Below are 27,088 nucleotides of genomic sequence, written 5' to 3'. Positions count from 1 at the left end.
GCGCTTAACTATGTAACTCCGCTTCCCCTACATCCCATTTTGGGGTTACAGCTCACAAGTACACACGTCGTCTACGGTTCTCCTCCAAGACACCTTCTCTTCCGCATTCCGCATCCTGCATCCTGGCCGCGGTGAGGGCATCCTTGCAGCTCCAATTTACGGAGTGTGGGCCGCGCTGCACCCCCTTCGTGCCTTCTCCTTACTCGAGCGCCCTTTCCATGCATTACCTTTAGCGTACCAATAAACAAAAAACATTTATTAAGAGGAACCAACAGGAAATCTTCAAGGGCTCTCCCACTTTAGAGGAGAGACCCTTAGCAACCAAGCCTACCATGCCAGGCACGTCCTTTCTTTATTAGGCTTGTAGAGGTTTCCTGGCAGCTCGTTTGCATTTCTCTGCTCATTCCCATTTCTCTCTCCTGGATTTAATTTCTACTTTCCTTTAAAAAAATGGAATATGCTACTTACCAGTATGCATCTGTTCTTGGCATAGAGGGCTGCAGAGTGGTACATTATGAATAGATCGCCATCTGGTGTTGGGCTCGGATGATTGCACTTTGTTTTTCTCTTGGAGAGTCTTTTGTATGTTGGTGACTCCTCCCTTAGTTGGTAGTGCGCATGGGCATCGGCTCCATCCTTAGATTGTTTTGCCATAGTAGGGTTAGATGGAGTAGTATAGTAGAATACAGATAAGAGTGCCCATGTAAGTGTATCTAAATAAGATAATGTTGGAACAGACACAGGTTTCCGGGGAGGCTGGGAGGGCATGTACCACTCTGCAGCCCTCTATGCCAAGAACAGATGCATACTGGTAAGTAGCATATTCCGTTCGAGGCATATGGGCTGCAGATGGTACATTATGAATAGACTATACAGCAGTTCTCTCCCTAGCGGTGGTCGCCCGTGTCTGTTGCAACTGTCTGAAACAATGTTTTTAATACTGCTTGTCCCACTCTAGCTTGTTGTGTTGCATGCACATCAACACAATAGTGTTTTGTGAAAGTGTGCGGTGTAACCCAGGTAGCCGCTTTGCATATGTCATCTAGTGGAATGTTTCCCAGAAATGCCATAGATGCTCCTAGTTTACGTGTAGAGTGAGCTCTAGGAGGAACAGTTAATGTTCTCTTTGCCTTTAAGTAGCATATTTGAATGCATTTTACAATCCATCTGGCAATGCCCGCTTTGGAGATGGGATTGCCTTTATGTGTGGGAGAAAACGCAACTGCTGTTTGTCTTTCTGAAAGTTTGTGTTCTCTCTATATAGTACAATATGGCCCTCCTAACATCCAGTGTATGTAGGGCTCTTTCCGCTACTGTTTGTGGTTTTGGAAAGAAAACCGGTAATTCCACTGACTGATTGATGTGGAATGCTGAGATAACCTTTGGTAAGAATTTTGGGTTTGTTCTAAGAACCACTTTATTTTGGTGTAGCTGCATAAATGGTTCTTGAATCGTAAAAGCCTGCAGTTCACTTACTCTTCTAAGTGACGTGATAGCTATGAGGAAGGCCACCTTCCATGTGAGGAATTGTATTTCACACCTATGCATAGGTTCAAAGGGTGGCCCCATTAGTCTGGTAAGCACTATGTTGAGATTCCAGACTGGGGAAGGTGGTCTTCTTGGTGGAATGACTCTTTTGAGTCCTTCCATGAAAGCTTTAATTGCTGGTACTTTAAACAGTGACAGGTGTTGCCTGTTTTGTAGGTATGCCGCTATGGCTGCTAGATGAACCCTAATAGAGGTATATGCTAGATTACATTGCTGTAAGTGTAATAAATAGCAAATGATTTGTTTAGTGGATGCGTCCAGAGGGTTGATGTGCTTACTGTTACAGTGTATAGCAAACCTCTTCCATTTTGCTGCATAGCATGCTCTCGTGGTAGGACGTCTTGCCTGTTTAATGATTTCCATGCATTCTGGTGGTAAATCTAAATACCCAAACTCTATGACCTCAGGAGCCAGATCGCTAGGTTCAGTTGTTTGGGATCTGGGTGCATTATTTCTCCATGGTTCTGTGTAAGATGCATGGGTAATAACCTTAGCTTTTGATGTGGTACTTGTGAGAGTTGTAGCAGCGTGGTGAACCACGGCTGTCTTGCCCACGTGGGTGCCACTAGTATCATTGTCATTGAGTGTTGCTGCAGTTTCCTCACCAGTAATGGAATTAGTGGTAGAGGAGGGAACGCGTAAGCAAATTTGTTGGACCAATTTATCCACAGTGCATTGCCCTGGGACCTTTGGTGTGGGTACCTGGATGCGAATTGTTTGCATTTTGCGTTCTGATGATTTGCAAACAGATCTATCTCTGGTTGCCCCCATTTTTGGAAGAATGGCTGTAGTATTTGGTCGTGCAGTTCCCATTCGTGAACTTGTTCTGACTGTCTGCTTAGGATGTCTGCTATTTGATTTTGAATTCCTGGTAGGTGTTCCGCTAACAGGTAGATTTTTTGAGGAATGGCCCATCTCCATATGTCCTGTGCTAGTTTGGACAGTTGGAGAGAGTGTGTCCCCCCCTGTTTTTGAATATAATACATTGCAGTCATGTTGTCTGTTCTGATCAGGACTGCCTTGTTTGTTATTTGCATTTGGAAAGCTTTTAGTGCTAGAAATATTGCCAATAGTTCCAGGTAGTTGATGTGCAGTTTCTTTTGCTGCGCACTCCACTTCCCCTGTACTGTGTATTTGTCCATATGCGCTCCCCATCCGGAGAGCGATGCGTCCGCTGTTATTATTACTTGTGGAATTGGCTCTAGGAATGACCGTCCCTTGGAAATGTTTTCTGTGTTCCACCACTTCAGAGAGCGATACGTCCGGTCGTTTACCAACACCAGATCTGTAATCTGACCTTGAGCCTGATTCCACTGTGTCGCTAGACACTCTTGTAGTGGGCGCATTTGTAGTCTGGCATGTGGTATTAGCAGTATGCAAGAGGACATCATGCCTAATAGTTGCATAAACACTCGTGCTGGTAGTGAGTGTTGTGGTTGAAATCTTTGTATTAACCCGACCATTGTCTGTACTCTGATTGGGTTGGGGTATGCTATTGCCTTTTCTGTGTCTACTGTAGCCCCCAGGTATTGCTGGATCTGGTTTGGTTGCAGGTGTGATTTTTTGTAGTTCACCGTAAACCCTAGGTGGTGCAGCAGTTGAATTGTCTTTTGTGTGTTGTGAAGACATTCCTCCTTTGATTTGGCCTTTATTAGCCAATCGTCCAAGTATGGGAAGACATGTATTTGTTGTCTTCTTAGGTGTGCTGCCACCACAGCTAGGCATTTTGTGAAAACTCTCGGTGCTGTTGTGACACCGAACGGAAGGACCTTGAACTGGTAGTGTTGTCCTTCTAACACAAACCTTAGGTATTTTCTGTGGGCTTTGTGAATTGGGATATGAAAGTAAGCGTCTTTTAGATCCAGTGTAGAAAGAAAGTCCCCTTTCTTCAGTAAAGGGAGCACTTGTTGGAGCGTGACCATGTGGAAGTGTTCCGAATTTATGTAAGCATTGAGAGGTCTGAGGTCTAATATTGGTCGTAGGGACCCGTCCTTTTTGGGGATCAGGAAGTATAGAGAGTATACTCCTGTTCCTTGTTGATCCTTTGGGACCTTCTCTATTGCATGCTTTTGTAGAAGTGCTAGCACTTCTTCTCTTAACAATGTCAGATGATCCTGACTCATTGGACGCTGTTTGGGGGGGATGTTTGGTGGGGTAGCTGTGAGTTCTAGGCAATAACCATGTTGGATAATTTGTCTCACCCACTTGTCTGACGTGATGTTTTCCCAGACAGGTAGGAACTGTGATAGACGTCCCCCGACCGGTGTTATGTGGTCTGGGGGGAGATCTATGAAGTCACTGTTTTGGTGTTGAGGCGTTGCGGTTGTTATTATTTCCGCGGCCTCTACCCTTATTGTTGTTACCTCTGTAATTACCTCTTGAATTACCTCTGGGTGATGTTGGTGTGAAAGATGTGGATTGCTGATTTGTTCCTGTGTTTTTTGAGCCCCCTCTATAGGTGGATCTACGAAAGGAACCTCTGTGCGTTGGCTGTTGCAATGCTCCCATTGACTTAGCCGTTTCTGTATCTTTCTTCATCTTTTCTAATGTCTCGTCTGTACTTGAACCAAACAATGTCTTCTGATCAAATGGTCTGTTCAGTAGGGCTGTTTGAACTTCTTGTTTGAATCCTGAGATTCTAAGCCACGCGTGCCTTCTTAGCATGACACTAGTGTTAATAGACCTTGCTGCAGTGTCTGCTGCGTCTAATGCACACTTAATGGAAGTATTTGTTATTATTTTACCTTCCTGTATTAATTGGTCTGCCTTCTTCTGATGTTCTTTTGGAAGATGTGTGAGAAGTTTTTCTAACTCATCATAATGTGCCCTGTCGTAACGTGCGAGTAGTGCTTGTGTATTAGCTATACGCCAGCTATTCGCTGCCTGTGATGCTACTCTTTTGCCTGATGCATCTATTAACTTCGACTCTTTATCTGGTGGAGGAGCCTCTCCTGTAGATAATGAATTTGCTCTTTTACGAGCGTTTGAGACCACCAGCGAGTCTAGAGGTACATGCCCTCTAATAAATATTGGGTCCTTTGGAGCCGCTTTGTATTTCTTATCGATTCTTGGGTTTAACACCCTGGCTCTCACTGGGTTTTCGAATATTTCTTCTGTGTGAGTGAGAAGACCCTTTAGCATAGGAAGAGTACCTGATGTTCTCTGTGCACTAGGTAGAGTCTCTAACAAGAAATCCTCTATCTGAGGTTCTGTGTGCATATCTAGTTTGTGATATTTTGCTGCCCTATTAATGAGCTGCACAAAACCTGTGTTATCATCAGGTGGTGAAGGCTTTGAGGGGTATAGCTCTGGGTCGTTGTCCTCATCTGACCCTACATCGTAATTTTCCCATGGGTCTTCCTCCTCTTGGATAGATTCGTCATCCCCTTGAGGTTCTCCCTCCCCTATATCACTGTCTACATCTGACTGAGGTGTAGATGGTCTTGGTGTGGAGGGTGTAGGAATATGTGGCCTATTGTGAGGAATAGGAGAAGAGGGTGTGTCTCTAGGACGAGGAGAAGCAGGAGGAGTTATGTTCGTCCCCATTGTTCTCTTTTTTGAAGGAAGAGGTTTATCTTCTGACTGTTCACTCTTTCTCTTCGTGACCACTTTCCCATTCTGTGGGTCAATAAACAAGATCTTTTGTTTGGGATCTGTTTGTTGCTCTTGAATCGGTACCGAGGGTCCTGGTTCCGAGAGCTGTTTTTGTTTTCTATCTTCAGATCTTTCTGTTTTCGACACCGAATGTCTGCTCGATTCCGACTTTTTGGGTATCGAGTGTCTTTTGGGCGATACATCATATTTCTTTTTCGACATGGAGTGTTTCGATACCGAGCTCTCCTTTGTATGCAGCCTCGGTGTCGAAGTCGATGACGCCCTTTTCTCGGATCCGACGTGGTGGGATTCCGAGTGTTTCGGTTTCAGTTTCGGTTTCGTTGCCGGGCCCGAAGGCGGGGCGTCGGAAACTTTTTTCAGCGGTTTGACCGGGCCCGAGGGCGGGGTCGTTACCGCACGGGGTCGGTTTTTCGGTAAGGGGACGTCGTCACTCACGGTTTGTTGCTCGAAGAGTTCTTCAACCTCCGACTGGTCTCCTTCCGACCCCGACTGGTCCTCTTCTTCCTCGATTTGTTCATCTCCGAACAGCTCCGGGATTGCCTCCGCCTGCATTCTGGAAGCCTCGTGTCTTCGAGCTCGACGATTTCTAATCGTTAGCTTGGAGGAGAATGCTGCGCAGGCTTCGCAGTCCCTGGATTCGTGTTCAGGCGATAGACAGAGGTTGCACACCTCGTGTAGGTCCTTGTGTGGGAACTTAGCACCACACGATGGACATTTCTTGAATGGAGTCCTTTCCATGGACTCCGGGCTTGACTGCGTCGAGAAAGGTCTCCTGTTCTTCGACGTAGATCCAAGTTTTTCTCTTCTATTGTGAATTTGTAACGCGTCGGAATGGAAAAGAACGCGTTCGCTAACAATACCGTCGAATTGGAAAGGGAATACGCGCCGAAAAATCACTTTCTTCTGAAGTTGATCTGGAGCGTCTCGATCTTCATCCGAACCCGATGGCGGAAAAAAACAATCTAAGGATGGAGCCGATGCCCATGCGCACTACCAACTAAGGGAGGAGTCACCAACATACAAAAGACTCTCCAAGAGAAAAACAAAGTGCAATCATCCGAGCCCAACACCAGATGGCGATCTATTCATAATGTACCATCTGCAGCCCATATGCCTCGAACATATATTTATAAAAAAAAGAGAAGAATACCCCTTATCTTATCTTATTCTACTTACCCACATTTGAACCTGGGCTTAATTCCTGCCTTTTTTCTCCTACTCATGCCTTTTTAACACCCTATCATGTCCGATGCTGAGTCCGGTGACTCTGAGTCCCAGGTATCCGCTCCTAATACCAACGAGGAGCTTATTAAGCAATAAATAAATAAGGAATTACATTCCTGCATGAGTGGAGAAGTGTGGCTCACTGATTAGAGCGGCAGACCCTGAGGCAGAGGTCTGGTCCGGACCAGTGTTCAATCCCCTTCGCGGCAGGGTCTTGGGCTCGATGTCCTCGGACCTGATAATTCTTGCCTCGGTGACTACTCTAATCATGGGTTCCACTCTGCAACTCTGGGCAATAGCTTGCTTAATCTCCACACCGGCCCTAACAATGCTAGGATGCCTGGCTGCACCTTGGGGGTGCCCAGGAGTGGACACCTCACAGGAACAGGCCAGGAAGGGTTCCACAGCGGTATTCGTACAGAGCTTAGAAACCCCTGGGTGATAGGCGCTATACAAATCCAAATTACATTTACATAAGTAAGATTGTTGCCGGAAAGAGGTCACTTTCCGACCCCACTAACCTCTCTTTGGACTCCTCGACCTAACCAAAAGTGGGGGTACAAAGATGAAAAAAATGCAATAACTTAGTAAATGAGAGCACTATGGGAGGTCCAAGCACCTCGAATGTATTCAGAGGTCTACACACCTCAATAACTGAAGGAGGACTAAGCTCCTCAAATAATACGGGAGGCCTATGTGCCCCAAAAAGACCTCGTGCCCATAACTGCACATCTTATTTGGATTCCCTAAGCTGCAAACATTATCAAAGTGCTAATATGGATCCCCTCCTATCCAACAACACCTCTAATGAGTCATTAGATGAATACACTTTAGACCTAGACCAAGTTGATGATGATTTTGACCTTAACCTCTCGGAGGAGGCACTCCCCTCCTCCTCAAAGGATATTATATTTCACCCACTTGGCGGGGAATTGTTCTCCCCTGACAACATATAACACCCTAGGAGCTCCCAGTGGTGGCCCTAAAAACACATGGCCAAATTTATTAAAAGATGGGTCAAGCACCCACGTGAAAGAGAGGCACGAAACATCCTTAAGGCAGAATGCCCATGACCCCTCATCCAGGACAAGTACTGCCTTACACCTAACCTGGACCCTGAACTCATTAAGTTCCTATTCAAATTGGGCATAGACCCCAGGAAGGGTATGGAACGCTCCCTCAAAAGTTGCCAGGACCGCATGCTTGACATGCTCGGACCATTGTGCCATATAATTGATTTAATTGACGAGAGCTATATCAATGGTTCGCAACCCAACATCGACCTTCTACGGGGATGGAGCCAGAGGACTCTTATCCTCCTCGGTAATGCCAACACTTCTCTAAATACCGAGAGAAGGAAAATAGTACTGTCCAAAATTGACCCCAATCTCTGCAACATGGCAGAAAATCCTCATCTAACCCTAATGGCCTCCTTTTGGAGAGGATATGATTAAAGGTTTGGGGAAGTATGTGGCAACCTTTACAGCTCTTGATAAAGCGCAAGCCAACATGCGCAGAGTCTTCAACCCAAGTGTTTTTGCAAGGGCCGGCAGAAGGGGTCGTTCTCCCGGCCGCCTCTTCCAAAGACCCTTCTCAAGACAAAGAGGTTTTGGTTGCCTGTTCCAGCCCAACACTTCATTCTTCCCTCAACAAGGTCGACTTTCCCACTACAGAGGCTTCAGGACCAGAGGCGCCAACCTCTCCAATACCTCAAGTAAGTACCCTTCCTCCTCATCCTTCTTCTTTAACACAGAAAGTAGGGGGTCGGCTAAAACATTTCCCACACATTTGGAAACAAATTACTCATGATCCTTGGGTTTTAGAAATTGTTCAGGATTTCAGAATAGATTTCATGGAAAAACCCACTCAAGTTTTAACTCCCAAAGTGTTAAACCTTACACTAGAGCAGCAACCTATTGTGGCAAAGGAGGTCAATTCAATGTTAATTAAGGGTGCAATCGTACAAGTTCCTAGGGAACGCTAGTTTTTCCTGAGCAATATTTTCCTAGTGAAAAAAAAGGACAAGGGGTGGAGACCTGTAATAAATCTAAAAGAATTGAACAAGTTTCTCACCTACAACCACTTCAAGATAGAAGGTATCCGTCTCCTCAGGGACATGCTCTTAGAAAAATACTGGCTAATGAAAGTAGATTTAAAAGACGCCTGCTTCACGATTCCAATTGCAGAGGAGTCGCAATCCTTCCTTCAATTTGCATGGAACAGCCACCTTTACCAGTTTCAAGATCTCCCCTTTGGTCTATCTTTGGCTCCTTGGTGCTTTACCAAGTTATTGAAGGCCATTACCAGAGGAGCAGGGTGGCCAAGCTATAGTAGAAAAGCGACATCAAGAACAGGTCACATGTGAAAACAAGAACAATCATTGTCCGCACAGTTAGTCATTATCACATAAGCGATCGGCAGCTTCGTGTGGAGACTTAGGAGGAAAGGATCTGGATTCCTTGTCCAATCTCTTAGCAAAAGCGAGGGCCTCTCATGGATCGGGAAAAACAAGTGTCTTGGAGCCCTGTCGGACCCTCAACTTCGCTGGATAGGCCAAAGAGTAAGAAACCTCATGCTTCTGGAGGATGCCCTTGGCCGGAAAAAACTCTCTCCTGGCGGCTTGAACAGTCAAGATGTAGTCCGGATAGAAGGAAATGGTGTTGCCCTGGTGCGTGATGGTACCCTTATCGGGTGCCGCCCGGAGAATGGCATCGCGATCTTGGATGTTCAGGATCTTCACCACTATGGAGCGGGGAGGCAGACCAGGACCAGGACGCGGGCCCAGGGAACAATGGGCGCACTCCATGACGACGAATGGAGTTAGGACTTTCCCAAAGATTTCCTTGATGAGTTGCTCAACAAAGTCTTCCTCCTTGGAGATGTTGGTGGACTCAGGAAGGCCCGTGATGCAAAGGTTGCTCCGGCGGGAGCGGACCTCCAAATCTTCATTCTTCTCCCGAATTACGGCCAAGATCTTATCCATCTGGAGTAACTTCTGCCTGTCTTGGGTGGCAGCGTCCTCTGCGTCAGATACCCTGGATTCCACATGGAGAAGTCTGTTGTTGTGGGAGTCTACCCGAGCCTTCACGGAGTCAAGACGAGCGGATAGTTGATCATGCTGGGAGGCGATGCCGGTGACGGTCGACTTGACCCCAAGCATGATAGCCTTGAGGTCGTCAACTCAGCTGGGGGGGGTCCATAATCCCAGCAGAGTCGGCTCCCTCCGAGCTCGTGCCGTCCTAACATGAGAATCTCCAGAGTTTGAAGGAGATCTTGGGCTGCTTTGGGTCCGATTACCCCATAGCGATGTGCAGTTCTGTTGGGCACCCAAACACCCAGGAAGGAGAGCAAGCCGGCGTTGTAGGATGTTTTACAAGCAGTCGGCGGCCAGTGGCGTAGAGACCATCAGGGAGCACAATCCAGGCAGCCGGAGGGAGGCAGCACCAGCAGGCCTACAGGCGTAACCCCCCCAGCACAGCGCGGGACCCAACTAGCAGCTGGGGATGGATGAAGAGGGCTGCAAAACAGTCCTGTGCCCAGCTGCCCCCAGCAGGAGACGAGAGGGATGAGACTGGACCATGGCACGTCGCTGGGCACCCCAGGCAGGAACAGCATACAGTTGGTACCGGTGCAGCGTGGACACCACACACCAGGACGCTCCGGCAGGGCAGAAGGAGCAGCACACAGTCCCAGGGAGCCGCAGAGTTGTGGGTGGCATATCGTGGAGGGCGACGTGCCCCAGTTGGAAGCCGAAGAGGGCCCCCGGCCGGCCCCCGGGCAATTGCGGAGTGGAGGGCTCAGAGGCACACCAGCGGACCTTGTGGCAAAGCGTCAGGCGCCTCGGAAGACTGGGGCAGTAGCGGGTGAAGAGGGTCCCCCAGCGGCAACCCGCAAGCCCCAGTCACCGTCGAGAGGCCGCTCGCGAGGGAGCGAGTCCCCAGGGAGCCCCACTCCGAGTAGATGAACACACGGTGCAGCAACAGAGCGCCGAGGCGCCACCAAGGCAGCAGGGCCTGTCCCCGGACAGGTGAGTCCCCGGCATGCGGGAGATGAGGAGTGTTGCAGGAAGGAGGCGCAGCACCCCCGGGAACAGGCCTCAGAGCAGAGGCCGAGTGTCGCAGATGGGCTTCAGCGAGGCACAGATAAGAGGGTGCCCAGGGCGGCATGACCGCGGCAGCAGGTGATCTCAACAGAGCCACTCAGCAATGGTCAGGCAGGGCGCGGGGGCCGGCACTCACTAAGGGGGAAACACCAGCAGCGGAGGCGAGGGGGGTACGCCGCTCCTACAGCCCAGCACAGGCAGCGCCGCACCTACGCGAGGCCGGGGAGGACCACTAGGCCACAACCAGGCCGCAGTGCCACTAGACCAGGCCGCACAGCAAGCGGCCCCCACCGGCGAACCCCCCCAGCAATGGCGTGACTCACTGTGAAAGGCAGCGTCCGAACCCCGGCGTCAACACCGCCGTACAATGGCTTCGCAGACAGGAGAAGCTCCGGCGGAGGCGCAGCGCCGGCCATGAGGAGATGATCTCGGCCGGGGGCACGTAGAAGCACCAAAGTGACACAGGAAAGTGGCAGTGCTCCCTCCAAAGCAGGACTCGGCAGTGTGGTGTGGTAAATGCGGTGATGCCTGCAAGATTCTTGCGGATGAAAAAGATTGGCCGGCAGAGCCCACTTAGAGTGCTGCCATCTTGCAGCCACGCCCCGTGTTTTGTTAATGACTTAATATGCTTATGAAGGTGCTGCTAATTCATACAATCATTTTTCCATATCTGCTGTTTTTCAGCTAATTCTTACAATCGTTTATCCATACCTGCTGTTTTTTCTGCTGAATTCACACATTTTGAACGAACCATTAGACTTTCTTTCCGGTTGTGATCCTTCATATGCATTTTTTATTTGTGTTTAATGTCTATCTTGGTGCATTTATGTAAATAGTATTGTGCTCGTAGAAGTATTTAAAACCAGTAATCACCATATATTATTTCCCTAATAGAGTAGATTCTAATATTAGTTGATCTATAGAAACTAGAGCGCATCAGTCCCTCAAAAAGTTCCTAGCTACCATGGTGTTGTCACCAAAGCTCATGCAAACTAGGTTCCCCACACAGATCAAAAATCCTAGCAAGTATTGCCACGAGTGGCACACAAACACCAAGGTACACACGGTCCCCTGGACAGAGAAGGGAACCTTCGACACCAACATAATCGAACACACGTGAATACACATTTGGAAAAAATATGTAGACAAAGAAGACAAGGAGAGAGGCACCCCTAGAACTATGGGCCATCTTTGAGGAGGCCCAGACTGATAATCATATCCTAGAACTCTGTAAGCAAGGCATCTGTGCCTCCCCCTTACCATATGTAGTAATGGAGTTGCTCTCTCCGATGCCTGCTCTTCCAGTCAAGGAAGCCGGGGGGCCCCCACCGTGCAACAAACTACTAAATCTAGATGAGGGAGGCCAACAGGCCACCAGGTCCAGGCAATTCCAGCACCACCCTAGTCCAGTGCTATAGCTCCCTGAAGCTCAACCCAGTGTCGTGCTCGACCCATCGAACCCCAGTCATGCAGAATCTGAACTCCTGCTCGTCCGGGTGAGTGCACTTGGGTGACCAAAGATTCATAGCAGTACTGGACAGCAATACAACAAGTGAGGGTGAAGAGAGGGGCCCCAGTCCTTTGGGATCAGATGATGAGGGGGGAGCTGCAGGGTATGCTCAGGTAGCCCAAGGGACAACAGAAAACTAGTACAAGAGCAAATTCCTACCCAGAAAAATGGCACCTACCTCAAAACAAAGGAGACAACCTTGCTCGGAGTTAATGGAGAGGAGTGAATTAAGAATGGCGAGAGCTCTCATCCTGGGAACTGAACAAGAGAACAGAGCAGTGCACCCTCCACCTGAGGAGGGCGAGGGTAGGTGTAGAACATCACCCAGATAGGAGTCTGAGGCAGAACTAGAAGGAAGGCTTCTGCCTGGGGCCAGAGCCTCACCAGATTATCAGCATAGGAGAGTGACCTACCAGGTGATCTGGAATCAAGGTAGCCTGGAACTGCTTCAATTAAGACTTAGGAGAAGCAACATGGCACCTTTACATGCGCACGAGGAGAGAAGCGATGAAGACGTCCGCTGCTTCCCCCAAACGTGCGGTGTAGACAAACCAACCCCAAGAGAGATATGGACCAGAGAGGAACGCGAGACCTTCGCGCAACCATTTTGCCACCTGTTAGGCCACTGGACCAAAAGGAAGGACCAGTATGATAGACCCTGGCCGAGGTAGGAATCATTAAAACCAGAGGACTTGGCCATTGTGGGGGACTGTATCCGGCATGGAGGGGGAGATCCCAAGTGGAACTTCCCCTACATGCAGGATTGCCTAATGTACGAGGAGCGTTACACTAGAGAGAAACCCACAGTGCTGCTCCAAGCCAAAATGTGCCCAATGCTGCAGAATTGCATGTCAGGGACCATCTATGTTCCTTGGGACCAGATCGATAAGGAAGGGCTCAGAACCAAACTGCTGCTATTGTTAGATGGGGTGGGGAAGTGGGTCTCATGTTTCCAGAAAAACACCGTGGGGATAAACCTAGCAATAGGCAATGTCAAACGTCTCCTAAGCAGTCTCATTAGAGAGCAGACCAACATGTTGTTCGCCCGAGCACGCAACCCAGCAGTCACACTGACAAACCCTGAGCATGACAGGGCTGCATTCAATTCCTACAGACATCAAATATTGGTGTCCCTGACTGAACTATTCCCTGATCGCACAGATGTCGGAGGGTTGATAGTAGAAAGTATGAAGCCTCGAGAGACCATCACATACTTTATAGACAGAACGAGGGAACGATGGGGGCAAGAGACAGCCCAGCCATGGACCGATACGGGTCCCAGGTTTCATTTTTATTCACCAACCCACCAAAATACAAAGAATTGGTCAGCATAGTAGAGTTAGACACCAAATTGTGGTGGGAAATACAGGCCCACATGTTACATTATTACAAAAGAAACAGGAAAAGGGCAGGAAAAAGAAGGAGCAATTGCATTGCTGCGATGGGCCTGCGCTGGTCTCTCGGCCCCTTTGCTCCTTCAGCGATCCCTTGGAGCCCCCCATCCCCTTGGCTGCTGCCTGGCGTCAAGAATGGCTACCGGAGAAGTGAGCCCGGCGGAGTCCGAATTGGGGCCCTGAAACTGCAAGAGAGGTCTGCAGCCACGGTTGGTAGAGCTCTTTGGGGCACCCATCTACACCCCCTCCACCCTCATATTACACCCAAGACAGCACCCTAAGACATCACCTGCACCTCTCCTACCCTCGCCCCGCTCAAGTACCTAGAGGGGATGTCAGAGGTACACGAGAGACATCAGGGATGGATTACCCCCATTTTGCGCTCCCCGGAGGCCTGGTGAGGCTCAAACGCTAGGGAGGAAATCCCCCCTTCACAAACAAGTCAGTCTCACCCCGGTTGCTTACAATAAGTAATTGAAGTCATAGTCCAAGGAGAACTAGCACCTCACAGGGGCCGCCGTTACGAGAGAAGGTTTACTGGAGCCCTGGTACGAGGCCCTGCATTACCTGTTGCACCCCTGGAGATAGGAGAGTAAACTGAACCCGGGAGACACGCTGCATTGCCGGTGACCTCATTCTGGCACATTCCTGCACTTCAATAGGGTCCCTCTTGGTGCTGCAACTCCCGAACTTACTTACCTGCAAAGATGGGTCGGGGAGACCTGAAACAGTGCAAGATCACCTGCAACAAAGGCGAGAACACAGAGCGTCTGGACCGCGACCACGAGAGGGAGGAAGGCCCGGAACGTACAGGCCCTCTGCAATTTATGGATGGAACAGCACCATAATGGCAGAGCTCCAGGCAGGGTTTTGTGGCACTGACGCACGGCTCAACACGCTATCTTCTAGGCTCAATAGGAATGGAGAGAGACTAGAGGTACATACCACTCGACTGAATGAGGCTGAACACAGAATATCTACTCAAGAAGACCGGTCTGTAAATGTGGCGCAAAGGCTCGAACGGATGGAAAGACTGTTAAAAACAGTACTGATCAAGAACGAGGACCTTGTGACCAGGTCCAGCAGAAATATTATTCGCATAATGGGCGTGGCGGAATCCACAAACATGGGCCACCCGGAACATTTTCTTGAAACCCTGTTGACTGAACTGCTTGGCGCGAGAACCTCTCCAAAAACATTGTGGTGGAGAGGGCGCACCGATCCCTTGGGCCGCGGCCTCCCCCTGGGGGCCCTCCTTGCTCTATTACAGCTTCCCAGCTTAAATATAGGGACCCGAAACGATCCTCCTGCTGGCCCGGGAGAAATCCCCCATACAGTATCAGGGGACTGTGCTCTCCTTATATCCAGATCACACCAACGCAGTGCAGGAGGCCCTCCAGAAATTCCAAGAAGCTAAATGACAACTCAGTGCCCTGGGTCTCTAATACACAATGCTTTATCCAGCTAAATTAAGTCATTGTGAAGGGTAAGGCCTGCTTCTTTGAAAACGCTACCAAAACCCTTGCCTTCTGTAAACAATGACAGGGAGCGGTCCAGTGAAGTCCTGTACAGTCTTCTGGACACTCTTCCCCAGATAACCAAATGACCGCCAGCGCTGACCCTCATTGATGCGGGCTGAAGGCCTGGAACTCCATTATTAGTAACAATATGTTAACCTAGTTGTTTATATTTTTTCTATATCAGTGAAATTTCTTCCCCCATTGCAGACTTCCTTTTTTTTCAGGGGATAAAATGTTAAGCTGTTTAAAAAGTTTTTTATAATGCTAAAATTACGTAGTGTCTCCGAGGTGTTGCCCACCCATTAGGATGACTCTGATTCTAATTCTGTTGGGGCTTTTTCTATTCCCCCTTTTTCGGGTTACTAGGGGAGAATTCTTAGGGCCTTTGGGCCCAGGTGTGGGAGGTGGGTGGTTTTTTGCAATATGTAAGTAATGTGTTGTTTTTTTAGTTATCATGCCGGAAATATGTGTATCTCCCTTCATGTTTGTCCCTCTGTCGGTTCTTTTTGTTAGCAACTCCCATCTGGAGTTATGCAATATGGCTAAGCAGGTATATGAGCAGGTATATGATCCTTTAATCCTGGGTAAGGCTGTAGCTCCGCTGGTAGATGTTAATATTATCACATGGAATGTTAGGGGGCTTAATAATCTGAGAAAATGTAAATTGGTATTAGTATATCTCAGAAGACACAAGGTCAAAATAGCCTTTCTGCAGTAATGCCACCTTCCCATACAGGGGGCCCCTCCCTTTGCATCCTCTTGGGGACCTTACTGGTTCTTCGCAAGCTATAACACCTACTCTCGGGGGGTCAGTCTCCTTATCCACCACTCCCTCCGGTTTATGCATAAAGAGACCATATCTGATACACAGGGACCCTACTTATTGGTGATGGGTACACTCCTGGGCCAGTCGGTCCTTTTCCTAAATATTTATGCCCCTAATGTGGACGACCCCAATTTGTTTGAGGAACTACATACCCTGCTAAATATTTATGACTATGATACAATCTTCTTAGGGGGCGACTTGAGCCTGTGGCTTGACTAAACATTTTACTCCTCTAACCCACTTGCCACCACCAAGACATGGTCATGTGGCGTGATGAAGGACCTCATACAGTCCTTGGACCTGTGAGACCTATGGTGCAGGCACCATCCCATGGCCCCCAGGTCGAATTTTCACTCTGCACCCCACTCCAGACAAACTCGTATATATTATCTCCTAAATGACACAATGGGTTGTCGATGGGTCAAGGGGGTGGACACACTGCTGCATACTCTATCAGAGCACTCACCAGTACTTCTTCACCTGGGCATTTCACACTGAGCCGGGTGGGAACACAGATGGTCATTTCCCGCTTCTGCATTACTAAACGAGGTCTTCCAATTGGAGGTCCAAGAAGCCATTACTGAATATTTCCGCCTCAATACGGGTACGATAGATCGCTATTCCACGCTATGGGACGCCTTTAAGGTATATATTCAGGGTGTTGTTATATCCCAACAGGCTGGGGGGTTGCCGGCGATCCGGGACAGCCTTGCTAGAGTGGAAGCTGAGTTAACGCTGTTAGATGCGTCCTCACCAGACCCACAAAGCAGAATAAAAACAGCGCACTCATCTTAGAGTTTAATGAACACGCTGACAGAGAGGAGTCCCTGCTTGGAAAATACTAGACAGCCCGTAGATACGGGGAGGGAGAGCGCCCCGGGAAGACACTAGCGCGCCTGGTGTGCTCTCCCAGGGGGGAGGAACACATAGCTACAATCATACTAGATGATGGTACGGTAGCAACCGATGACACTGACATAGTAGCAGAACTAGTGACAAATTACGGCTCCCTCTACTCTACCACACTCCCCAAGGACTTCTCCCAACACCTAAAATACTTGGTAGAGGTTGCCATGGTCTGGCTTACCAAGGGTCAGGCTGACTTCCTGGCAGACCCCTTCATAGTGGAGGAAATTATGCTTGCTATTGAAGCCCTCAAGGGTTCTAAAGCACCGGGATTCGATGGACTAACGGGGTCTTTTATAAAGCCTTCAAGAAGAGTTTAGCACCACAACTCCTGGAAGTCTATGCAGAGGCCCAGGAAACCAGCGCCCTCCCTCCCTCTATGAGATAGGCAGCCATCTCTCTGTTACTCCAGCCGGGTAAAAAACCCACAAGCTGCTCTTCCTATTGCCCCATCTCCCTTATACATTTCGACAATAAAATCCTTGCCAAAATACTATCCACTAGATTATCACTGTTGCTGGAACAAATACTCTCCCCAGTACAGTCGGGTTTTATTCCACACCTCTCCACACCCCTCAATCTGAGAACAGTCTTTTCTGTTATCAACCGCATAGAACTCACTACCCATGCAGCGTTATTAGACGCAGAAAAGGCCTTCGATTCATTCGAGTAGCCTTTTCTCATGGGCACACTGCGCAAATTGGGCCTTCCTTTTAATTTTCTATAATTGATTACACTGCTCTACTCATCTCCAACAGCCCGACTCCGAGTAAATGGTTCCCTGTCTCCTCCCATTCCGATCATGTATGGAGCGCGACAAGGATGTATGCTATCTCCATTATTATATATAATAGCACTGGACCCTCTGGTCCGCCATATGCAGGAAAAGCACATGTTTCGTGACTTAGTTTCCTGATGGCCCCCTATTAATGTCCATGTATGCGGACGACATCCTGCTTTTCGTTAGACATCCCAAAGATAATTCACAACCCTTGGTGGAGGAGATCGGACGATTTGGGACCATTTTGGGCCTAAAGATAAACTGGGGCAAGTCAGTTATGTTTCCCATCACAGAAGCAGCCTTAGCAGACACGATCGACTATCCATTGCAAGTGGCCGAAGATACAAATAAATATCTTGGGGTACACCACCACAGAGATAAAGGTAATTTCATATGCTTACACTAAGGCCTGCAGTTGAACAGCGTGCATCACAGGTAGAGAGGTGGATACAACTGCCCCTATATATGGCAGGCCGCATAGCGCAAATTAAAATGAAAGTACTTCCCCGTTTCCTTTATCTGTTCCGCACTATACCCATAACACTTACCAACACATTTTTTAGTCAACTCCGGGGACTGCTTATAAAACTAGTTTGGGCCAGTCGCAGGCCGAGAGTCTCCTGGCATACTCTGACACTCCTGTATAACCGGGCCGGGTTCACGGTCCTGGATCATCAACTTTATTTTTGGTGGCATAGGCCCAATATGCGTATCACTGGTTCCATCCGGACGTCTGAGTACCTTACACAAAACCCGACCGGGCACTAGTGGCTCCAACACCATTGGAAATTTTACTCCCTAAGGGCGTACCACTAGACCCACACAACATTCAACCCCTCTCTACCACTTGCTCGGCCTGGCGTTAACTCAATACCATGTTGGGTGATGGCCCTCTTTACTCGCCGGCTATTCCCATGCCAAATATTCCATTCCTCCTACTTACCACCGAAAAGGTGGTACAGAATACCTTTGCAAAGCTAGATTTGGTTACTTTTGGCTCTCTCTTTCCCGAGGGCCTGGCACGGACGCTGTCGGACTTAACACACAGGGATGACTTACTTGGACAATTTCATAGTTGCCAGACTCTTGGGGACACTTCGCTCCAGCATCACTACTTTTCCCTCCCCATATGCGGTCTTTACCCCACTCACTTTGCTTATTACAGATACAGAAGGAACACATCTGGTTACTAAGCTATATAAAGCCTGTGGGACACTCAAAAAGGTACGGGACAGAGGGGTCCAATAGCGCTGGGAGGAAGATCTGGGGCATTTCCTGACAGATAAGAAATGGACATTTTGTCTTGACCAAATCCAGAAAATATCCTCGAATCATAGACATAAGCTCCTTCACTTTAAATGTATCCATAGGATATACATCAATCCTGGCAACTTGCCAGATTTTACCCTTTCAAGTCCACTAACTGCCCCAAATGCAACATGCAAGATGCCGTCTTTGCCCATATGGCCTGGTCCTGCCCTCAAGTACTACCACACTGGATAGAGATATTTCAAATAATAGCGAGAATCATTGATGCCCCTCGCATTCCCTCGCTGCGATTGGGACAGCTGGGATTGGTCAACTGTATTAAGCTTTGTTACCGTGGGCTCGTAGATATTGAGCTAATGCTTGCGAAGAGAGAGGTGGCTGTACACTGGGGGGGGGGGGGGCAAAAACTAGGCCTACCAAAATGGCATGGGCACGCAGTATGCTATACTGCAGTCTGCAAACTGAGATCAATGCCACACTCCAGCCCCCAACCGCAAGACCTCAAGCTATATGGTGGATATAGCGCACATACCTACAGCACACACTTGACACTTCCCAAGCCCACCCAACAAGTCCACAAGTAACCCTCGAGAGTGCAGAGACCAGACCAGCTCACAATACTTTTGAATACTCTGGTAAGTGATCTAGTACCAAGGCAACTACCCGAGCAGACACTCTAATATGCCCCTCACTAGGGAAGACAGGATATTTGACATCCAGCAACATCCCTAAATTGTTAAAGAACCCAAATCATTCACAGGCTCATGAAAACCACCTCTAAACAAAATATATCTATTCCTATAATGGTGATGGGGAAGCCGATGGCCCGTAAGCATTAATTCAGGCAACCCATGAATAAACACCCATTGTCTCCAGAAAAGTAGACACTGTGATCAAGGGCAACAGGCCTACCAAAAATAAGACGTATGAACGTAAAAGCACACCCCTAAAAAAGAAAGGCACAGGAATCCTCAAGAATGATTAATGATGATACATAAGGATACAAATGTTCTCTAAAACGTAACCAACAAGCAATAGCTCTTATCCAACAGGTCTAGAAATCGAGCCATGATAGTGCACCACCTTTATAGTGGCCCGCCATTTCTCCAGCAATCACTCCCATTATCCTAACAAAGACCCAAGCGTGCAATTCCAAGATTTCAAACTTTTACCAAACATTTACATTGAACTGTTTTAAACTTCTCCAAACTAAAGAAATCTTCCAATCACCAGAGGACCACAGACATCTTTCCTGGAAGTTATGTATTTTTGTAAAATTGTATACCCTATGTTTACTGTGGGTGTGGCTGCATCCCTATGTTGCCAAAGATCTGCCTAGTCAAATGCAGTCCACCTTGACACTTTCACAGCGATTGTGTTTGGACCTCTCCCATGTTACTTATTATTACACTGAACACAACACTAGTATTCCACATGCACTACACAGAGCACACTTACACAGCACTTGGTATCAGCACATGACCACCATGAGCACTCTAACATCAGCCACGTTGTGCTATGTCTGTTTACTGATACCACATGCAGTAGGCACAGACAGGCTTTACTTGTCCCAAGAGATAGCCCCCCCCCAAAAAAAAAAACGAAATGCCTTCTCCACCTGTACCTATGTAGGATTAGGCCAAGATACAACCCAACTGAATAGAACCTCATAGAGCAGTAGTGAACGTAACCTGTTACTAGACCAACACTACAGTACTATTCTGCTCCCACTTCCACCTGTGTTCCCAGGGTGGCCCTTAGTGTGTCTGGTGCAGTATTCTTTAATAACAAATGAAAGTTGATATGAAGGAAAATGATTCTTGTACAGGGCCGGACTGGAATCACAAACTAGCCCTAGAAATTATGTGCGACCAGCCCTGACGGGGAGATTAGGGGGGAGGCACGGGACTGTCAGCCAGAACACTGTTGCTGCGCTTTTGTTACAAGGGACTGATTAAAATTGGCCCCAAGTAACAAAAACTACCTCCCCTGTCCAAAACGTGCCCCCACCCTTCCGGCGTACCAGGGAAACGCCCGGTGCCTGCTACGGCCAGTCCAGCCCTGGTCTAATAGGGGAGGGTTAAATACCAGCATAGATAACCCCTGTCAGGAAAAATAGGACACTGAGGCAGATATGTATACATAGTTGGAAGGGAAGGGGCAACCCCTAATTGTATGAAAACATACGCTGTGTTCCTTCTGTTTCAACTCAGCACTAATGAGAACTGTGGTGCAATACTGCACGTACCAGACATGCAATTGGCACCTCCACACTGATGGATACCTACTGGCAATACACTGAATTTTCCTACACCCAGCTTGTCCCCGGATGGCGAGGCCTGTGCTCCCTGGTCACCAATCACTCCCCTACCCTGGTCATTCCTGGAGAAGATCTGGCAAAGTCGAACCAACATCTACTACAGAAGAAAATAACGGTATTGCATGAGGCTTGAGAAAGAAGAACTGCTGATTATTTTGGCTGGGCTCAGTTCAAGGACATTCTGGAAGAATTCAGACTGTTTTCTGACACACCAGTCAACGTGGCAGGGACCATACCCTGATTCAGACTAAAGCAAACGCTCGCTGGTTGCAAATGACCAGATAGGGGATACTGAAAATGCTGAACAGTACTGAGCTCAGCCTTAATGCAATTAAGGAGGAACTTAGAGCCAACTGCCTCATGCAACATCGGCATGTGTGGGACTTGACCGCAAAAGAAGGAGGGATGTGTGCCAAGATCGGTGTCTCCTGTTGCACATACATCCCAGGCAACAACATGAATAATGGGAATCTGGCTCTTGCCATCCAAGCACTGAATTGTTTACAAACCAACCTGCACAAGGAGGGAGGTATCCCTGAGCAGGACTGGTACATCCGCAGCCTTTCCTAGCTCCCCCAGTGGATGGCAGGACTGTGCACGTCACTGCTGCCAAGTCTCACTTTTGTACTGTTTTGTGTGGCTTCCTACAAGTAGGGTTTTCCTGCTGTAAAAACTCAGTCCTCAAATTTGGTAGACTGCAATTGACTAGGGAAGTAGTAATAGTTAAAACACCAAAAAACCAATAATAATGTGACTGTCATGAAGTATGGGGTAATGTCATTGAAAATTCAACTAGAGGGGGGAATGCTAATATTGATGTTGGTGTATGCAATGATACATGTATTTTTAAAAAACAAAATCAAATCACTGTTGTCAAATTCTCCCAATATGACCTCTCTATCAACCCCTAAGTTTAAATATATCGTCACGCTAACCCAGATTAATAAGCCTGAGGTCACTGATTCATAGAATCACAGGTGGGGTGGCTTGTAACTAGCAGGACAAATGTGCGAACAGGAAAAACCCAGATTAGTCCCACAGATAGGCAGAGACACCACAATGGTCCTGGGAGATTAACCCCAATAAAATGCACATGACCGGAGGGGAGCACGTTCCAAAAACACCATAACGTTGGATGCCACATGAAGGTAGGCACTGTCAGTCAATCAGAACACAGCACACACAACACATGCAGTGATCATGTGCTCCCCATGCCACAAATCTGGGCACGATATACGCAGGCCCTCATTGTGTCCAGGCACGGTTGAGACCCCCCTGTATTTGTCATCAGGTGGGATGAATTTATGGCTTCATGACTAGGTCCACATTTCGCTCCCAAACTAAGAGCCACGAATTGTTATATGATGCTTCGAGAAATGTATGAAAAGACCCTCAAAAAATTATATCAGACCCTGACTTTGTAACTGTGCTCCTGGTCATAGTGTTTGACTAAATCAACTGTTCGTGTCTTGCCAAATGCCTCATGTCTTTGTTTTTTCAAGATATATTCATATTCAAGCAACATCTGTTTCAGAACAGATACAAACTCAAAAAAGGAGCTGGGTCTAAGCACGTCAAAGGTTGCTCAGTATTAGTAGGAAAAATACTGGAACTGGGTGTAGATATTCTAAAATAAACAGTAGGTCAAGTTCCGGGATAGCGTGAACCAAGCCAAAAGACAGCAGAGCTCTGTAGAGGGTCAAATGCAAAGATACAGTCAACAAGTGATTGGAGGGGTAGTTGGTTTTGAAGAGCAGAAATTACTCCAACACAGTATAGTGTTCTTTAGGAAGTGAGTTGCCATCCCTTTCCTACATTGGAGCAGTTTGGGGAAAGTCCCAATGAGTTCAGGGTGTAATTCCAGACCCTGGTGCACGGATTGAGAAGGTATGTTGCCTTGTTTCTTTTCCTTCTTCATCTCCAGTCTAATGAGTGTCCTGGATACAGGTATGACAAGACAATCCAGGGGTGATAAGCCTGACAGCCAGGTAGGCAGGGGTGGCACCATCAAGTGGGCAGTTGGTATGGACACTTTCATATTCATGGAAATGCTGACATAAAAACCAGGGGTTGCCGCACAAAGCTCCAGAAAATATAGGGATAGAGGCTGCATGGAGAAGGGGGTTGAAACTCAAAACTCCTGGATGTGATTCACAGCCGAGCTGCTTATTTATAATATATCTTTTGGTACAATATCACAAAGTATTGTAATACTGTTGATACACAGAAAGTATTGTTGTTAATGTGAACTCCAATTGTTTCTTTTTAAGGAATAAGAAAATGACAATAAAATGCATATACCAAAAAGGTATGGAGGAGTGCTAGTCGTGATCGCACTCTATGATGCACCATATTTTGAAGACGTTTTGGGCCAGCAAGAGGAGCCATTGGCATTCCATCCTGTTAGGGGTGAAGTGATCAGATTTCTTCTAGCCCTTGATGAGCAATGCTATGGCAAGTTGAGTGTGCTTAAAGAGGGGCAGTCTGAAGTCTCAAAATGAATTATCTCCCTCAGTAATACAAGCCTTACCTTGGTAGACCATGCACACTTCTCTTTGGACATCAATATTGTACTGTGCTATGCTTTGTACATCTAAATGCTGCCCTGTCGTATGCCATTTAACATCCCCTTAATTGTGATCATTCTGGCTAAATTAGCTATTGGACTTACAATTAATACAGTTTCAGCTGGAATTTTTATTCCTTCAATGACTGTGTCCTTTTCCACCAAGCGTGAAGTACCAGGAGCTGTTGGGTATATTCGTAGTGTTTCTTTAAGAACCTGCACAAAAGCAGAATAAAACAATGTAAATATTAGCAAAAGGTAACACAACGTTATAAAAGTACAACAAATAAATGTAATGTAATGTAATGATGTCTTGTAAAGCGCATGAATCACCCCACATAGGGTATCTCCGCGCTGTAGACCGCTGGGGAACCCGTCCTGGCTTTCCTTGTGAGATGGTCCCTACTGGGTATCTCCAAGGTGAAACCAGGCATTCCCGGCGTATGTGGGGGGCCATTGTGGGGATGAGGCAAGCTAATGCCCAGAGTTGCCGAGTGTGATCCCTGGTTAAAGTAGGCACCGAGGCGAGAATTATCGATTCCGCTGACCCTGGTCCACGACCCTGCCACGTCGGGAATTGAACCCTGGTCCCGGGCCGCACCCTGCTTCCGGGTCTGCCGCCTCTAACCAGTGAGCCACACCACTCCACAGGCCAAGGCCAACATTAATGTATGTGTGAATCTATAGATTGGAAATGTTCTGCCGGGTTTAGTGTATCGTCTACTAATAGAAATACAAATTAAAATTTAGTAAGAACCTCAATCTTTTTCATCAGTTATTCAAAAATCATTTAAAAAATCACAATGTGCTTCAAAAGCTTTTGTTTCTCTTAGTGTCAAATATACATAATGCTTCCATTCTCACCCCCTTCTAGACAGCAAAATAAGAACAATGCACACAATAACTGCATATAAACAATCTCTGACAACAATGACCTTCTAAATTAAATGAAATCAACGAAAATCGTGTAATATTTATTTAACTAAATTAATTACCAAAATCACAATTTTAAGTTTCCAGTGCAAGAAGTGTTTAACGCACAATCGCGCTACTCATTTATTTGACCTCAAGTTTTAACTATTAGACTTAAAGCAATTTATCTCTACCTTACAACCAAGCCTATAACGTATGTGTCTGTGTTGAAAAAGATCACAGTATTGTGAAAAAATTTAGCTGAAACACACTTAAAAATGATTCAGAAAGTTTTTGGAGGCCCCATGAAGTGGTGGCTGTACATGATTGTAAATTTGGATAACTATACCCTATCAATGTTGTTTCTCTCCCCATCCTTTTATATTGCTCCATGTAGAAATATATTATTTTGTTCTTTTTGCCCTGGAATTTGTTGCAAAGTTTTCTTTAATTTGCAGCAGAAGAGTATATGATATCCTCAATAGGGATAAGTATTAAGTTGGCCATGATCCTATACATACTTTTATAATGCCTTCATAAAGCAGCTATTTTTCAGTATGAGGTCCGAGTTAGTATGCAAGCCCCACTCATTCACAAAAGCAAAAGAAAAAGTTAAACTATTACAATGAAAAAACTTACTTTTTTAGGATTAACTTAAACTGCATCTAAATGGCAATGGTTTGGTGCATTCTGGATATCAGTTACCTGTGTCACATACTGCAACTTGCCAAGGTCGTCATAATCTATGTCTCTTTTAGATCCAATTATGTCATCAACTTCTGCTTGGGCTCTGTGTTGAAAGAAAAGTGCACATATTACTGTATCTACAAATGGTAAGGTTTCATAGTTTTAGCATCTAAATTAAAGCAAAAGTAAAATAAATGTAAAGCAGCCTGCCACATAATGAGGATATTTGTTAATGTATTTGTTATGGTTAACATAGAGACCAGTACCTGAGTTGCTTCATAAAGTGAAGGGTAGGAAGCTGTTTGTTGATAAATTAGAAGTGTCTGCTTTGACCATGCTGCAGACCAAGATGCAGTATATTGATGCAAAATATCGGAATATGCCAATCATTTGTGGTACAGATTCTATACATCATTCAATCTGAGCTTCTTTTATTGCATACCATAAACCTCACAGAGAGAGTAAACATCATATTTTAAATTGAATGTAGTGCTTTGATTCAGATGGAAACATTGCGGGATTAGTCATCAGAAGGGCATCCAAGCTGAATGGCAACTCCAGCTTGCTTTACATTCATTAAGTCTATTAAGCATATCCTTAAAAACCATTTCTCCAGCTCACCTTATGAGCTGCTCCTCATCAGTGGTATCCAGCAGGACAACTTAATCAACATTCTCTCCCTTTCTAAAATGTATCTGGATAAGGCTTGTTCACTTCCTATTTTGATATAAATCGATATATAATTATCACTGTACATTGCCATAAGAAGTGTCAATAGTGTTAGGTCTGAATGTCAGTGATGACTTCACTAGCCTCTCCCCAAAAAGCCCATAGGCCAAAATTGAAGTGCTGATCACACACTGGTAGATTCTGGCACATCTACCGTCTACCGAAATGGCAAGTTCCACATTCAATTTCTACAAAATCTCTACCCTATTCACTAAAACCAAGATAACATTTTTACTGGTAAAGACTTGGGTTGATTACTCTACCAACACAGGTCAAGGCCATCAACAGCTTCATTGAACTGTATGCATGCAAAACACAATCTTTCCACACAATACTGAAGCCTGCTTTGCTCCTAAAGCAACCCTTTCATCCTCTTTTGGGGACCACAGCTTGAAGCAAGGCAACACATATATCAAATATATTGAACTGAGCCTAATGTGGCAGATAGGTCCGATATAGGAGTGTTCTGTAATGTCATTCCTGTCCAAAGTGGTCATCCCAGATGAAACTTGGAGCAAATTATGTGCCTCTCCAAGAGTGGATGCCAATTCGTTGATCTAAGAATATACTGTCCTTTACTTGGAAGTAACAGAGTTGCGTGAATGTCGTTGCCCATGCTTATTTCTTTTAAGTGGCTATTCGAAGTTAGTCTATGGCTGGCCCGATCAGTTTGTTCTAGATTATTCTTCTTGATTAGCACTCGTATGTACAATATTTTGAGTTCTAAGAGGAAGGTGGTTAAAGGCACAGATATGCTAACAATGGTTATACTCTGGGTTTTACCAGCTGTTGAGAGCAGTAAGTCCATTAGCCTTGCCCAGATCCTAGAATTTGGAAGCTGAGAGTTGCTTTAAGGACGCAAGGGTCATCTTAATCTTAGTTTTGATAGGATTGGTAGTGTACATCTTATTCTCAAGATGTGGTTCCAACATCTTTTTTTTTACTACAAGATGGTTTTTGATACAGTTAAAGAAGGTTTTTGGAATTGTTGTGGTGGTACATCCAGGTTGGAAAATTCAGTAACTATCCCAGTGAGTTCCTTTGTAGAGCATTTGGCATTGGAGTTTCGAAAGGCATCCATCTTTCCATCTTTTTGCTTTATTGGTGCAAGATTTATACAGCCCGCTGAGTGGTTCTAGATGAGCTTTCTCATGGAGATTACTAGATTTCTTCCACTGG

The 27,088-nt window shown here is 46.6% G+C and overlaps 1 protein-coding gene across 1 annotated transcript in view; it reads right to left on the bottom strand.

Annotated features, from left to right (window-relative positions):
* Positions 1–27,088, bottom strand: part of LOC147690172 (cholesterol 24-hydroxylase-like) — a 275,267-nt gene that overhangs the window by 30,373 nt on the left and 217,806 nt on the right. The window contains exons 11-12 of the mRNA XM_086937765.1: positions 25,199–25,283; positions 23,687–23,797 (exon numbers count right to left, since the gene is read on the bottom strand). Coding sequence (XP_086793891.1) covers positions 23,687–23,797; positions 25,199–25,283 — 196 coding nt within the window. The remainder of the gene's footprint in view (positions 1–23,686; positions 23,798–25,198; positions 25,284–27,088) is intronic.

This window comes from Lissotriton vulgaris, chromosome 9, assembly GCF_964263255.1.
Source record: "Lissotriton vulgaris chromosome 9, aLisVul1.2, whole genome shotgun sequence".
Lineage (NCBI taxonomy): Eukaryota > Metazoa > Chordata > Amphibia > Caudata > Salamandridae > Lissotriton > Lissotriton vulgaris.
Note: the sequence above shows the minus strand (reverse complement) of the source record. Positions and strands in the feature narration are given on the sequence as shown.